Source organism: Macaca fascicularis, chromosome 16, assembly GCF_037993035.2.
Source record: "Macaca fascicularis isolate 582-1 chromosome 16, T2T-MFA8v1.1".
In the NCBI taxonomy this organism is placed as follows: domain Eukaryota; kingdom Metazoa; phylum Chordata; class Mammalia; order Primates; family Cercopithecidae; genus Macaca; species Macaca fascicularis.
In genome coordinates this window covers 83,908,041-83,924,422 of record NC_088390.1, presented here as the reverse complement: position 1 = coordinate 83,924,422, position 16,382 = coordinate 83,908,041, and the positions used below count along the sequence as shown (strand labels likewise).

The 16,382-nt window shown below is 58.0% G+C and overlaps 1 protein-coding gene and 1 pseudogene across 20 annotated transcripts in view; both read right to left on the bottom strand.

The window, feature by feature from the left end:
• Positions 1 to 1,327: 1,327 nt before the first annotated feature.
• Positions 1,328 to 3,027, bottom strand: LOC107127775 (uncharacterized; annotated as a pseudogene).
• Positions 1,328 to 16,382, bottom strand: part of SEPTIN9 (septin 9) — a 215,261-nt gene continuing 200,206 nt past the window's right edge. For 19 of the 20 annotated variants that reach the window (XM_074020661.1, XM_065532052.2, XM_065532055.2 and 16 more), the window contains 8 exons: positions 13,591 to 13,719; positions 12,830 to 12,911; positions 12,292 to 12,429; positions 10,248 to 10,365; positions 9,192 to 9,287; positions 8,831 to 8,927; positions 4,574 to 4,625; positions 1,328 to 3,409 (listed from right to left, as the gene is read on the bottom strand). In XM_074020661.1, coding sequence (XP_073876762.1) covers positions 3,274 to 3,409; positions 4,574 to 4,625; positions 8,831 to 8,927; positions 9,192 to 9,287; positions 10,248 to 10,365; positions 12,292 to 12,429; positions 12,830 to 12,911; positions 13,591 to 13,719 — 848 coding nt within the window. In that variant the 3' untranslated portion in view covers positions 1,328 to 3,273. Of the gene's footprint in view, positions 3,410 to 4,573; positions 4,626 to 8,830; positions 8,928 to 9,191; positions 9,288 to 10,247; positions 10,366 to 12,291; positions 12,430 to 12,829; positions 12,912 to 13,422; positions 13,720 to 16,382 lie in introns of those variants that run through there. The other variant, XM_074020663.1, reaches the window with a different exon arrangement.

The window sequence follows — 16,382 nt, the reverse complement described above, 5'->3', positions numbered from 1 at the left end:
TCTGGCCTCTAGAACTGTGAGAATAAATTTCTGCTGATTTCAGCCCTGCTGCATGGTCGTCTGTTAAGGCAGCTGCAGGGCACTAATACATGTGGGAGGAGGGATCCGGGTTGAGGCTCCTTCTGCACACGCCAAGGGCATCCGGACCAGAGCTCCCTGAACCTTACTTCCTAAGCTCACATGCAAAGAAAAGCTCACTCAGCCAAGGCTCTGAGTTCTAATCTATTTGGAGTCAAGTTCTCTTGGAATGGGTTAGGTTGGCATAAAACAACTGTCAAATACTGACCAGTCCAGAGTTCAATCTAATACAAACTTCCGAAAGAAAAACTTATTTTCAGCCAGCCATAGTGGCTCACACCTATAATCCCAGCTCTTTGGGAGGCCAAAGCAGGAGGATCACCTGAGGCCAGGAATTTGAGATCAGCCTGGGCAACACAGTGAGATCCCATCTTTACAAAAAATGAAAAAGTGAGCCAGGTGTGGTGGTACAAGCCTGTGGTCCCAGCTACTCGGGAGGATCACTTGAGCCCAGAAGGTAGAGGCTGCAGTGAGCTGTGATCGTGCCACTGTACTCCAGCCTGGGTTACAGAGCAAGACCCTGTCTCAAAAAATAAAACAGAAAAACTTTTTTAAGGATACATTAACTAGAAGCAGCTCACAGCACCCCCTGTGGACGCCCTTCAGATCCCCTACTTTAATGAAAGCGTTCAGATCTGCCGTTCGCTTTTCAGTCATCTCCGCTGATGAGTGCTTCTCAGACCCTGGGAACCTTTACCCCAAGTAGATTAAACAACCCCCTAGCAACCGCCTTGATGCTATCCTCACTCTTCACAGTGCTCTGAAATTATAAGTTCTCAGGGAGTTTGTTAGTTTTAAATCTTGGGAGTCTGAATTCAAGATCTAACCTGGCCTGACTTTTTTTTTTTTTTTTTTTTTTGAGACGGCGTCTTGCTCTGTCGCCCAGGCTGGAGTGCAGTGGCATGATCTTGGCTCACTGCAACCTCTACCTCCAGGGTTCAAGTGATTCTTCTGCCTCAGCCTCCCAAGTAGCTGGGACGACAGGCACGTACCACCATGCGCAGCTAAGTTTTGTATTTTCAGTAGAGACAGGGTTTCACCATGTTGGCCAGGCTGGTCTCAAACTCCTCACCTTGTGATTCACCTGCCTCAGCCTCCCAAAGTGCTGGATTACAGGCGTGAGCCACTGCGCCTGCCCTACCTTTTCTTGCCCACGCTTCTCGTCCACCTGCAGCTGACCCAAACCTGTCCCGAGGCCCAAAGAACCACACCCCAGGAGCAGAAGAAACGTCGTCACTCAGGAGCCTTCTGCGTTTCTGCATTTGAAACATTTATTTCAGGAAATACATTTTCAACACTTTGTCATTTATACAAAAAGAGACAAATTTCTTGGGAGGCACGTAGCAAAAGGCCATTGAGGAACAGAGCCTGATGAAATGAACAATTTCTCAAAGTCTGGTTACAGAGAAGGAAAGTGAAGCGTCTCTAGGCTGGGATGCTGCTGCCCACCCCCCACCCCACCCTGCCACCGAGTGACGCTGAGGCTGGGCAGGCCACATGGCCTGGGCCCTGGCGCTGGCCACTCATTTCCTTCAAAATCTTGGTTTTGGCAAAAACACGGCAAGTTGGCAAGTAAACTGTCCCGCCGATGGGGGTGGTGAGGGGTCCTTCCTCGCTTGGGTGGGGAGGGAGTCAGACATCCAATGCCCGGATTTCCATGCGCGCGCACACACACACACACACACTCACACTCACACGCACGCTCCCTCCCGCTGCCCTTCTCCTGGCTGCAAGCAGCCAGCCCGGGGCCTGCAGATGCACCTGGTGATGTGTCTACCCGTGTGGAGTCTCATCAGGCCCCTCTTTCTCCCCAGAGCAAGACAGGGAACAGGAAGCAGGAAGGGACTTTGGTCATCTGTGCCCTGCAAAGGCAGGCCCCACGGGTCCCGTTGTGGGGACGGAGGGTGAGGGGCCGGGCCATGTTGCCATGAAACCTCGCTCTTCAGCTCACTGTGGACTGTGCACCCCTGACACCCGGTCTCTCCTTCCTAGGGGTTCGTTACCATGGGCCCTGAGGGGAGGGGCCCAGGCATGGGTAGGACAACAGGGTCAGGCTCGCCTGGCCTCCCACCTCCCCAGGTCACAGAGTCAGCAAGGCCTGGGCCAGGAGGGGGGAGTGGCGGGGGTGGCTGGCTGGGTATTAATGTAACCACAGCCCAGTCTTGGGCCAAACCCAGACACTAGACAGACAGACGGACACACACGTGGACACACACACACACTTCCCTGGTCACTTGGGCAGGGCAACCGCCGGGCAGCTCAGGCCACTCTGACCAGCCCAAGCCACTGCCCACACATGCCCCCGCCAGCCTTCCTTCTGGCACCTTCCATGGCTCCCTCCCTCAGCTCCTCCACCAGACTCACTTGCTCGGACCTTTTCAAAACTGGGGGATGAGGGGGTGGGGGTCATCTTTCCTTCCTTTTTATCCTCAATCACATCCCAGCACATCAGCAGCACCTGCAGCCCTGTGGGAGGGGTGGCATGAGAGGGGGATGGCAGGGAGATGAAGACGCCTCCCTCATTCCAGCCTGTCTCCGCAGAGCTGCCTGCGGATGGCTGAGATCAAGGCACTTTCTGCTCCAGGACGGGCAGCTGCCACGGGGCTTGGAGTGGCTGGGCAGCCGGTGGCAGGGGACCCTGGGATTTTCTACCCTTAGGAGCAGGGCGGGGGTGGGGGCTGAGTGATGGCCACGCCACGTGGTGGGCGGGGGTCCAGGTGCCCCCGATGGGCTCCATTCTCCCCTGGGCTCTGACACACTCCAGGGGACGGGGCCGACGGGGATGGAGGGGAGCATGCAGCCCACCCAGCCTCTCGGCACGTGCGAGGCCTGGCCCCAACCCCGAGGCCCCCGGCACTGAGAAGCCCACACGGACGGATGATCTGCACACCGAAGCTGCTCTTCTGAGCCCTCGGGGAGCCAGGCCTGGGGACGGAGGGTCACATCAATTCAGTGGGTGCTCTCACCCCTGCTTCTGGCTCGAGCACAGCCTCCCCACAACCTTGGGGAAGCTGCGGGCTCATCACTGACTCGCTCAGAGGGAGGCCCCTTCCCTTGTTTCCTGGCAGCATGTCGAAGGGGTGGGGAATGATGACAAATGGAGAAAATCATATAAAATAAAATGGGGCAGTGGGAGGGCCTGGGGGGGACGGAAAAGACTTGGGGGCAGGATCCCGGGGGTGGGCAAGGCGGCGTCTACATCTCCGGGGCTTCTGGCTCCTTCTCCTCCACGCCGTTGGCCATGGCACTGCTGCCCTCATTGAGGCGCTTCACGCGGTAGGCCTCGAAGTGGATGCTGCTGGTGATGTCCTTGATGTTCTGCATGTGTGTCCTGGTGCGGGGGCAGGCGGGTCAGTGAGGTGGGGGGCGGGGCCAGCGGGGCAGGGCCCCTGCTTAGCCTGCCTCAGACTCAGGCCCGCCTGACCCCCTGCCACTCCCCATCCCCACTGCTTGGCTCCCCATGGGGTCCCCCAGGCCCACCACGTTGGACCAGATCTGGTACACGTTTGGGGGGAAGGGTCAGTCCCCCTGGTAAGCCCAGACTCGGTCAGGACACACATATTCCAATGCATGTGTCTCCCTCTGGGTCCACCCTGTGGTTGGTCCAGGGCCCAGGGACAGTGCACAGACTCAGAGGGACAGGGCTGGAGCGTTCTTGCTCCAGGCCGGTGTCCAGGGTGCTGGCAGGGAGGAGGCAGTGGGTGACAGCCGGCCTCCAGGGCTATGGCCTGTGGCAAAGGGCTGAGTTGCCCTTGTCCCCAGGAAAAAAAAAGTCCTGAACTCAGATTTTCATTCCTCTGCAGCTCAGGAGGAATATTTTGGAGGGAAGTTGGAAAGCCCAGTCTCCCCACGATGGCAGAACGGCTCCCGGCATCCCCCCACCTCTGTCCTTGCCAACCTGGAAGCCCCTCCTCTTGATAACATTCCCATCATTTGTGCCACCTGCTTGCTGAGGAAGAACTGAGGAGCCCCTGGCACTCTGGCAGGAGGTCCCCAACCCCATTCATCTGCCCAGGCCAGGGCTCACACTCCAGGGACCACCCACCTGGCACCCTCTCTCACGGGGCTTCCCCTCCTTGCCCGGACTCAAGGGAGCCAAGAAGCCTCAGCCAGGTGAAAGGGGTAGGGGTCAGAGGCCACTGGGGTCGGAGCTGGAGACATCCCATGCTGCCGACGGGGCCTACACGTGAGGCCTCACTGGGCCCTTAGTGGTCACCGGGCAGCTCTAACGGGCCGGGCCACAGTGGACCAAAGCTCAGCCTTCCCATCCAGCCAACTTCGCGGGGATTAAAAAAGACCTTCACTGCTTGCTTCATTTCCCAGTGGGTTTTCTTTTTAGAAGACGGGCTTCCAAGATCTTCCCAAGGACAGGGCAGGCAGGTGGCAGGGCGTGCCCACTCTGCCCAGGGCTTCAGCCCCGCACCCTCTGCCCCCACCCGCTGTAGGGCCTCTTAGGGATGAGCCGTCAGCCCCACCCAAGCCCGCTGTCTCTCACCTGATGAGAAGGTCCCGCAGGTAGGCGAACTCACAGTGTGTGGTGTTTTCAACTGGGAGAGGAGACAGGAGGGCTTTAATGTCCTGGTGGAGAAGCTCTGCCCGGACCCCGCCTCTCTCCCCCTGCCCAGCAATGCTAGTGCCAAGAGCAGAGCCCGAGGGCCGCCCCAGGGGCAGGAAGGCAGGGGAACCGCCTGCTCTGCGGCTGAGTATAGGACACCTGGCACTGCTCTCAGTCTGGGGGATACTGGGGTGACCAGTATCAGCTCCTGCTCCTGGACAGCTCAGCTCCTGCCCTCCAGAAAGTTCCTGGATAATGGGAGATGGCACAGTGACCAGGCCAAATAGGAGCATGGGAGGAAGCCACAGTGGAGAAGCCAGGGCGCCGGTTCCCTGCACCACTGGGGTGACCAGGGAGAGCAGGACGTCCCAGCAGAGGCCTGAAGACAGGAAGGGGGCTGGGCTGCTGGGAATGGGATGAGGCAAGAATCAGAGCTGGGATCTTAAAGAAAACCTGCGGCCCACAGGGTGTTACCTACACAGCCCCGTCCACCTTGCCTGCGCTCAGAGCACACACACACAGGGGCTACGTACTGTGGACGACCATTCACAAGCTCAAGAATCAGCAATGCTAAACATTGCTCAGGGACACGTGTACTTCATATAACACACACAAGCCCAAGCTCGGGACAGTGGTCACTTCTCAGGGACGAGGAAAGACTGGGCACATGGGTGCCCACAAGTGCCCTCGGGCTCGAGCTGGTGGCCATCTCAAAGTGGTCATTTTATTGCTGTGCTTCATAACTCCTACATGAACACACAGTGCCTGGCACGTATAACTGTTACAACAGAAGGCCTTTTAACGAGGAAGGCAGTGAATGGCATCACTGGAGGTGCGGAGCCGGGCAGGAAGGCAAATAAAAAGACACCGGTGCCCTCCCGTGTGATGAATTTCATCTTCACACACCTGCAAGTGTCTCTCATGATTCCTTTGTTATCCCCATTATCTGATGAAAATGGGGCATAGAGGCTGGGTGCTGTGGCTCACGTCTGCAATCCCAGAACTTTGGGAGGCCGAGGCGGGTGGATCACAAGGTCAGGAGTTCGAGACCAGCCTGGCCAACATGATGAAACCTCGTCTCTGCTAAAAATACAAAAATTAGCCGGGCCTGGTAGCAGGTGCCTGTAATCTCAGCTACTTGCGAGGCTGAGGCAGGAGAATCACTGGAACCCAGGAGGCGGAGGTTGCGGTGAGCCAAGATCGCGCCACGGCACTCCAGCCTGGGCAGCAGAGCGAAACTTCGTCTCAAAAAAAAAAAAAAAAAAGGAAAAAAAAAGAAAATGGGGTATAGAGGTATAGAGAATGCAAGAACTGTGTCTGTCTGAGTTCCACAGCTCGTAAGGCTGGAGCGGGATTCAGGACCCATACACCCAGCTCCAGGCTGCCCCATCACAGAGCCATATGGCTTTTCCCCAAGTTAAAAATGTCTGGTTTTCACTTGGTAGGCCAGTAGGAAGGGCCGGGGCCTCCACCTTGCCCAGTCCTCAAGTGCTCTCAGTGCTACGCCAGTTGCCTTTGCCTAGACCCTTCCTGCCATGGCCCTATGTAGGGCGGTGTCCACACTAGAACCTCCTGCAGACTGACCAGCAGCATTCTCATCTAACACTGAGGGGCAGCGAGAGCCGGCAGGAAGAATGGAGCTCTCAGGCTGGAGTTGCAGTGTATGATCGCTGCTCCCTGGCTCGGGCAAGTTACTCTCATTCCCTCAGTTTCCTCATCCATAAAATGTGGATAATAACGTCACCCGCCTCTCAGGGACATGAGGATTAAATGAGTTCATGGCGTGATTAATTACACCCCACATTTCTATTGACAATATTTGGGGTGGTTTCTAAGGATGGCAAAGATACAGCATCTTGTGCTGTTCACCAAGTGGGAGGCAAGAATGAGGCAGAGCCCTTACTAGCCCGGGTGTCAGGTCAGCTAGGAACTCACAGGGCCCCGATATAAAAACCCATCAGTGTTGAAGGCACATTTCCAGGGTCCTCATATAAGACTGCTGGAATGTGGGCCCCACCACCTCACAACTGTCCTGACAGGTTCCAGGCTGTTCCTCAGCTGGAGCCAGTGGCGCGCAACAATGCACAGGTCAGAGAGGTGCAGGGACCCCAGCCTTGTGCATTTCCTGACAGGTTCCGTCACCAGCCACCTGCAGTACCCAAGGCTGGTCACCAGGGTGCAGCAGAGGCACGCCCATAGCAAAGCAGCCAGCCCATCTCAGGCCCATCCATCCCGAGCTCTCCTAAACCTGTCTTTCATAAAAAGGTTCCTAAACAGCAAGAATTATTTGGGCAGAGAGGAAGAGAGGAACTGCAGGCAGAGGGGCCAAGGGGAGGCAAGCCAGCCTGACATCACAGGCGGATACTGGAAAACACCCAGGCCGCACCCTGCTGGGCAGCTCCTGCGGGGTGGGTGGGGCAGGCTCGGTGGTAGGGGAGCAGGGCAGACAGGGGAAAAGGCCCGCGTGCCTCTCCACACCCTCCTCCAGGCATGAACTCCCATCTCGAGGGAGTCTGGTGCAGGGCTGGAGCTGTGGATTCTAGAGCTGCCTCCCGTTCTGGATCCCTTGGGAGGTTTTCTGCTCACAGCACGTCCTCAACTCTGCAAGGAGGGTGGGTGCGGGGAGCTCTTGGCATGAAGTGAGATAACTCATTGAAGCCAGGGGCACAGGAGCGTTTGATGCCTCCTGATAATTGTCATTATGACCATTTTCTTAGAGCAACAGCTTCCCAAAAAGCTCTCGTGGTCTTTGGGACAGTCTCTCAACTCACTAAAATCTTGGCACACTGCACCCACTTTGTGGATGATGAAAACTGAGGCCCTGGAAGATTAAGAGACTTGTGCTTCCTGCGCTACTGGGCCTTTCAGCCAAGTGCTCTCCAGAACAAGGTGGCTTTTCCTGCTCCATTTCCCTCTGCACCTTCCCCTCTTCCATTCTAATGAGAAAGGAAGCGGCAGAGAGAGGAAAGCGCAGGAAACGTTTGGGCCCATCCCTCCCGGGGTGTCACCACCAAGAGGGGGTTGAATTGTGGCCCCCCCACCTGGGGCTCCCATCCATTCAAAGATATGGTCAAGGTCCAGGCCTTGGTACCCATGACTGTGACCTGACTTGGAAAATGTCTTTCTTCAAAGATTCATTAAGGATCTCCAGATGGGATCATCCACTTAGTCTAGGCCCTAAGTCCAAAGGCATCCTTACAACGAGGAGGAAACAGGCTGGGCTCGGTGGCTCACACCTGTAATCCCAGCACTTTGGGAGGCCAAGGTGGGCAGATCACCTGAGGTCAGGAGTTTAAGACCAGTCTGGCCAACATGGTGAAACCCTGTCTCTACTAAAGTATAAAAATTAAGTCAGGTGTGGTGATGCAGGCCTGTAATCCCAGATACTCGGGAGGCTGAGGCAGGAGAATTACTTGAACCCAGGAGGCAGAGGTTGCAGTGAGCTGAGATTGCACCACTGCACTCCAGCCTGGGTGACAGAGTGAGACCCTGTCTCAAAAAAAAAAAAAAAAGGAGGAGGAGGGACAGGACAAGAGATACAGGGAAGAAAGCCCTGTGACAATGGGGCAGAGATTAGAGCATGTAATGCCTTTCCAAGACAGCCAGGAGTGCTGGGAGCCCCCAGAAAGAAGGCGGCATGGAAGAGGCTGGGCCTCAGGGCCTCAGAAGGAAACAGCCCCTGCTTTTGGACCTCTGGCCTCGGGAACTGTGAAAATACATTTGTGTTGTTTCAAGGCCCCTCATTTGTGCTAATTGGTTACAACAGCCACGAGAGACTAAGGTGTGAGGGTCCCAGGAACTTCAGCAGGGTGAGGGTCCGAGGGTCCATCTGGCTCACAGAGCTACGGCCCACCCCTTTTCTAGGCCCAGAGAAGTTGGGCGATTTGTCCAGGGCCACACAGGTGCCCGTGAAAAAGCCTGCACCAGTTCCCAGAACTTGGCAGCCTCCGTCCCAGCTCCTGTCTCCCCGAATCCTTCCCTGCCCGGGGAGAGATCCGGGGTGGAGGCACCCGCACAGGCCACTTGCCCTCTCACTTCCCAAGGGTTGAGTGGGGACGAGGAGACCCCTCTCTCTGGGTGGGGCAATGCAGTGGTTGAGGTTCCACTCGTCCTCGGCTCAGGCGTGGCCCACAGGCTCTGAGTCAGCAGAGGGACTGTTTCCCGTCTGTCTGTAGCCCTGGCGCCCGCAGCGAGTACCTTCGATGGTGCCCCACTTGGTCTTCCTCCCGAGGATCCTCTTGCCGTTGACCTGGTACTCGTGGTCACTGCCCACCACAGCAAACGGGATCATCTCCTGGGGAACGGGCGGATGGCGCTGGTTACACATGTGCGGGAAGGCCATTCCCTTTCCTGGGCCCCTGGGAGGAGCTGCCTTGAGTCTGGGGTCCCCCAAAAACGAGAGCCTCAGCCTGAGAGCACCAGGTACAGACACCCGGGCTCAGTGCTCTCTGGCCCCAAGAATATCATCTCATGGCTTAAGGTCCCCCAAACCTCCCCCCACACCTTTCAGCAGGAACTGGGGGTCCCCCGGGAAGAACATCCCCGTGGATCCACTCACCCGGAACTTCTCGTTCACCAGCCGGTCCTCCGAGTCCTCGTCAAACTCCTTCTGGGGGTACACGTCGATGCCGTTGGACAGCAGGTCTGCGGTGATCTGGGATAGAGGGAGAGAGTTGGGCACATCCCTGTGGCAAGCTCTGCCCGCCCCCCGCCCCCGGTGTTTGCCGCCACATGACCTCCACACTGAGCTGCCCCAGGCTCAGGGTCAAGGGCAGGCTCTGGGGGTCTGTGACCCCAATCACCTCCAACTCTTGTGCCTCCCGGGGGGAGCAGGGGCAGCTGCAGGTGAGTTGGTCTCAAACTCCTGACCTCAAGTGATCTGCCCGCCTCGGTCTCCCAAGGTGCTGGGATTACAGGCGTGAGCCACCGCGCCTGGCCCAACTTCTCTTCCATCTAATAAAAACCAGGCAGGGCCGGGTGAGGGGGCTCATGCCTGTAATCCCAGCACTTTGGGAGGCTGAGGCAGGAGGATCCCTTGAGCCCAAGTGTTAGAGACCAGCCTGGGCAACATGGCAAAACCTCATCTCTACTAAAAATACAAAAATTAGCCAGGCGTGGAGGTATGCATCTGTAATTCCAGCTACTCAGATGACTGAGCCTGGGAGGTGGAAGCTGCAGTGAGCCATGACTGCGCCACTGCACTGCAAACTTGGCAAGCGAGCGAGATCCTTTCTCAAAAAAAAAAAAAAAAAAAAAAGACAAAAAACAAGGTGGGCCATGTCTCACGGCCCCTCCTCGGCCTCACTCCCTGAAAGAGAGATTCACCATCCGCCTGGTCCAGGTCTTCTCCAAAACCCCCCCAAGAGAATCTGCTGGAGAATGGGCCCTCCCCCAAAGCTGCTTTTGAGATATGGGGGAGCCGGAGAGGCCATCTCAGGGACGGCCCCCAGCAGCCACCCAGGCCAGGGACCACCAGGCCAGCCACCCGCTGGGAGAGTGACCGGCGGTTCGGTTTCCCGACCATGTGACTCCTCTAGACTGGGTGGCCCCTGCCAGGCCTGCAGCGTCTCCAGGCTGTGCAGAAGGGCTGGGGTGGGTGGAGACGGAACCCTACCCGCTGTTTGAAGTGGACCCTCTCCTCCAGGGTGAGTGTGTCGGCCTTGGCGATGACAGGGACGATGTTGACCACCTTGCTCAGGCGTTTCATAAACTCGATGTCCAGGGGCCTGAGGCTGAAGCAGAAGGATGTGCATGAGGCTCATCTGGGGGAGCGAGGGGGGGCCACCCACCTCCAAGCAGATGTCGACGCTCTCAGGTGCTGGCTCAGGGCTCACGGGGGTCCCTGCTGGCAAGGACGGGGCCCCGGGCTGAGTTGGCCACGCTGTGAGTGTGGGGCAGAGGAAGGACAAGGGTGTTTCCCAGACACAGGTGACACCACTGTGCAGGGCAGGCAGACCAGGGCCAGCTCCAAGCACCCTCGTCCATGCGTTCTGGAGTCACAACCACACACCCACATGTCCACACAGAGGGGCTGCCATTGGCTCAGCAGCCGTCTTGCTGTGGGGCTTTGGCTGGGAGGGGAGAGGCCAAAGAAACAGAAGCTAGCACTAGTGTGCGGTGCCCCTGCACCGGGCAGGCTGCTCCCCCTGCACCAGGCGGGCTGCTCCCCCTGCACCAGGCTGGCTGCTCCCCCTGCACCAGGCTGGCTGCTCCCCTTGCCTGCTTGGCCCCAGTGAGCCTGGGGTCCGATGTGGGGAAAGCTGTGGGTGGCAGGGGCTGGCAGGGCCCTGGAACTGGAGCACTGTCTTCCCCAGATCTGGAGCAGAGCTTTTCCCACAGTGAGAATAAGTCAGTCACAGACATGGCTGCGGAGAATCCAGCTCCGGGCAGAAGTTTAAGCAGAGATGACCAAGGGCCGCCCCTGCCTCATGGGACTGGGCGCCTCGGGCGGGACCAGGAAACATGCCCAGCTGGGGTCCCAGCCAAAGGGTCAGTGCTGGGGAGTGGCAGAAGTGCCAGAGACTGCCCGCCATCCTCGGCTTGCCCAGCTGGCATCAGGAGGGGCTTCTGCCTCCTGCCATCAGCCTCAGCTGAGGCAAAGCTTGGAGCAGCTGGAACAGCTACCACGGGACCCCAGATGGGCCGTTCTGCCCTGGGAGGGTAGATGTTCAGTTCAGGAGAGGCCTGTGGGCAGCAAGCTGGCCCTGCTCCTGAATGGACTCCTGCCGGCCCACAGGGGATGATCCAGAGGGTGGGCTCGAAAACTCGGGCTTGGGTTTTCCCACAGACTCTGGTCGAGGCTTGCTGCCCACCAGCCAGGCTCCTTCCTGCACCTGCTGCCCACGGAGTATGGGTTTCCCCAAACCCCTGGACTTCCTCCACCCAGGGACGTGCGTCTGGGCCAGCAGGTGCGAAGGACCTTCTCCACCCACCCACGCCAACAAGCCACCCACGGCTGCCTCCACCAGCCCCTCCTGCTGGCCTTGGGTCCACCTCCTCCCAGCCCTGGCTCAGGGTGGGCCACAGGTGTCTGGCGGGGGGTGCACAGCAAGCCGAGGACAGAGGGTCTGTGAGGCCACAAAGGGTCCGCCTGCCAGGGCACACACAGCCTCCCACCCTTGCAGACCTCTGGGGGCAACGTCAGGTGCGGACAGAGCCAGCGGGAAGAAAGGGCTCTTGCCAAGGCCAACAGCAGCCCCGTGCAGCCCTGGAAGGGGCCAGCACTGATCTCTGTGCTTCCTGCCTAAGAACGCACCAAACCCACCGAGGGGTCCCATGAGGCAGGGCCCAGACGAGAAGGTCAGGTCACCGCTAAGGGTGCTAGGCTGGGGGCTCCCATTCCACCTGCCAGAGCCTGGCCTGAGAAGGCAGGACACAGACCACCAGGCTCCAGAACAGCCCAGGGCCTGCCTGACCCTCAGCTCCCTCCCCAAGACACAGCTGAAGGATGGGGACTGGGCAGGATGCTGTGTAGGGATCAGAGTGAGGCTTTGGAGGTTCAGACACGGCACACCCCCAACTTCACAGCTGGTGGCCACGGCCCCCGACTCGGCCCCTCTGTGCCCAGCAACAGGGCAGACAGCACTGTCGGGGAGCCCCAGGGGACAGAGGGAACCCAGGGCACACGGCATGAGGACGCCGACACTGCAGGGACGTACGAATGGCCGGTGGCGGGGATGAAGTAGAGGCAGCAGTGGACGCGGGTGTCTGGGATGCGCTTCTTGCGGTTGATGTTGACCTCCTCCTGCAGGTATTTCTCGTACTGATCATTGATGAACTTCATGATGGGTTGCCAGCTGCGTGGGGGATGGGGGACGAGTCAGCGGGCACATGGGACGCCTCCCCAAGCAGGTTACCCATTCCCAGGACTCAGAGCCCAACACCCCACCTGCCAATGCACGCCCTGGGAGGTCTGGCTTGCTGAGCAGAGAGGCCACAGCCTTATCCTCGACCTCCCAAACCACCCTCCCCAGGCTGGCCTCAGGAGGTGAGTTGGGGACAGCAAGATTCCCCAGGTAATTCTGCTTTGGTCCAGAATTTTCAGACCCCTGAGACATGCGACTTTAGCAGCACGTCAGGTCCCAGGAGGTGGGTCCTGCAACCCCGTGGGCTGGGGAGCCCCAAGGGCTGACTCTGGGTGGGGTCCAGGGAGCCCTGAAGCCCCTGCTAGTGCTTCTCCCCCTGGAGGGGCCTCACCAGTTCTCGTTGTTGATGTGGTCCCCGAACCCTGGTGTGTCAATCACCGTCAGCTTCATTCGGACGCCTTTCTCCTCAATATCTGCACCGAGCCACGTGCACAGAGTCAGAGGGGAGGCGGAGGACCCTCACAGACACCCCACGCCTGACTGACCCAGGGGCAACCCCAGGTAGGCAGCAATGACAACCAAGGAGACACTGGGAAATTAATAGCCTTCCTCAGCCAGCTAGGGCACAGGCCGGTGACGGTGCCCCTGGGCATCCCTCACCCATGACTTTTGGTGGAAAACTCAGTTGTCTGCAGGGAGCTCAGTGTGACGGGGCCCACAGGGGTCCGCGACGCTGACCCCTCACAGCCAGAGCCCCAGACTCAACATGCCGGGGATGGTGGGCACAGCGAGTCCCTGTCTTGGGGACCTGGGATTGCCTGACTTGGGCACCCTCACCCAGCACCTGTGCTCCAGGAAGGCAGGAGCGTCCTGCACCCCCAGCCCGCCCCCAGCCATTGACCATGTGTAATGGACTTGACCCCCACCCCTGTGCTTTAGGAAGGCAGGGGCGTCCCGCACCCCCAGCCCGCCCCGGCCACTGACCGTGCGTGATGGACTTGATCCCCCACCCCTGTGCTCCAGGAAGTCAGGGGCGTCCCGCACCCCCAGCCCGCCCCGGCCACTGACCGTGCGTGATGGACTTGACCCCCTACCCCTGTGCTCCAGGAAGTCAGGGGCGTCCCGCACCCCCAGCCCGCCCCGGCCACTGACCGTGCGTGATGGACTTGATCTCGATGGTCTTTGGGATGCGCTCCTCCGAGGGGGGCTGCACTGACTTCCGGCTGATTTTGGATTTGAAGAGGGTGTTGATTAAGGTGGATTTACCCAAGCCGCTCTGCCCTGGGGAGAGGATGGGAGGCCGGTCAGGGGTCTCTCCAGAGAGGCCAGCAGGGTCTGCACGTGGGGCCCCTCCCACCCAGGCATGAGGCTCCCCAGCCTGAGATTCAGCAGTGTCTGGGCTTCCGCCCGGCAATACCCCTGCCAAGCAGCACCCGCGGACTTCACCCTCGAGCCGGGTGTCCAGTGACTGTGTAAACCCACACAGCCGGGCTCTGGTGCCAGCACAACCCAGGCCACAGTCCTCTCCTGAGGTGAGCCAGGCCTGGGAGAGGAGGCATCTCTTGTGCCCCTTGTGCTTTCTGGGCAGGAGGTCTCCTGGTGGCTCAGATTTTAGACGGGACAGAGGCCAGGCTCACGGAGGAGCCCAGGGCTGCCTGGGGTGCACCAGGTGGCCGGGATTCCTGCAGTTCACCAGGGTGGTGGGAACCAAACCCAGGGCAGCCTCAGGTGTTCAAACTGCTCCTCCCTGACTGGCTGGGGACTGGGCAAGTCATCTGACCTCACCATGCCTCAGTTTCCTGAACTGCAAAATGGGATAAACAATCCTTTCCCCCGCGGAGCTGATGTGAGCATCAGGCAGGCTCATGCACATCCCATGGGATCTGTGGGGCCATGTGCAGGGTGGTGCCACTCAAGGGACAGTGCCTGTGTGTGTGGACAGCCAGTCCACAGGTGACTGAGACAAACAAGGATGAGGAAGTGGCATTCACAGGCAACACAACACACACAGCTCACACACACACACACAATTCACACACACACGCACACACAATTCACACACACAACTCACGACACAAACACAACTCACCTCTCACACATACCTCACACACAACTTTCACAACACACACGAACAACTCACACATAACACACACACACACCACTCCAGACTCGGTGCCCCATTGCTTTACCTGGCACAGAGCTGCCTTGGGTTAAGCTAGCAAGCACAAAAAAAAAAAAAACGCCCTAGGCCAGGTGCGGTGGCTCACGCCTATAGTCCCAGCACTTTGGGAGGCTGAGGCAGGAGGATTGCTTGAGCCCAGGAGTTCAAGGCCAGCCTGGGCAACAGAGCGAGACCCTGTCTCTACATCAAAATGTTAACAATTAGCTAGGTGTAGTGGTGAGCACTTGTAGTCCCAGCTACAGAGAAGGCTGAAGTGGGAGAATTGCTTGAGCCTAGGAGTGCAGGGCTGCAGTGAGCTAGGATCATTGCCACTCCAGAGTGACAGAGTGAGACCCTGTCTCCTGGGCATGGTGGTGCATGCTTGAGGCATGAGAATCACTTGAACCTGGGAGGTGGAGGTTGCCGTGAGCCAAGATCATGCCACTGCACTCCAGCCTGGGCAACAGTGAGACCCTGTCTCAAAAAAACAAAACACCCTAAATTACATCGATGTTCTGACTTTGATAACACCTTTCTAGGAAAAGTGTGGACTCCCAGGAGGCCAAGGCTGGTGCTGAGAATCCCCAGCCTGAACTGTTTAGTAGCCCAAGGACGGACACTCCTTGCCCATCTCTCTCTGTCCACCAGGTTTGTGTCCTGGCCAAGCTCAGGTCAGGAGTTATGTCAATGTTCCAGCCACGACACCTTAGATCTAGAAGATGTCAACTGGGATACTTTAAAGTGTACCCCTTTATTATTGTTACTTTTATTATTATCATCACGATCATCACCCTCATCATCACCACCATCCCCATCAGCACCACCATCACAACACCATCACCACTACTACCATCATCCCATCACTCCCGTCATCATCACTACTTCTGTCACCCTCATCACCACCACCACTGTCATCAAATCACCACCACCAGCACCACCGTCATCCCCATCCCCCTCATCACTATCACCTCTACTATCACCATCACTACCATCATCCATATCAACACCACCACAACCACCACCATCACCACACCCATCACCACCATCACATCACCCACATCACCACCACCATCCCACCATCACCATCACCCCATCACCACCACCACATCACCACCACCATCCCACCATCACCATCACCCTGATCACCACCACCATATCACCACCATCACCATCCCACCATCACCATCACCATCATCCCCATCACCACCACCACCATCACCACCACCACATCACCCACATCACCATCATCCCATCACCACCATCATCCCATCGTCACATCACCACTACCATCCCATCATCACCATCACCATCATCCCCATCACCACTATCGCCACCACCATCCCACCATCACCATCACCATCATCCCCATCACCACCATCACCATCATCCCCATCACCACCATCCCATCATCACCATCACCACCACCACTATCATCACCCCCATCACCACCATCATCACATCACCACTACCATCCCACCATTACCACCATCACCATCATCACCATCATCACCATCACAACCACCATCACCCACATCACCACTACCATCCCATCATCACCATCACCATCATCCCCATCACCATCATCACCCCCATCACCACCATCACCATCACTACCATCATCACCCATATCACAACCACCATCACCCACATCACCACCACCATCCCACCACTATCACCACTACCACCACCATCATCCCCCTCACCACCACCAACACTCACATCACCACTACCATTGCATCCCACCACTATCACCATCACTACTACCACCATCACCCCATCAACA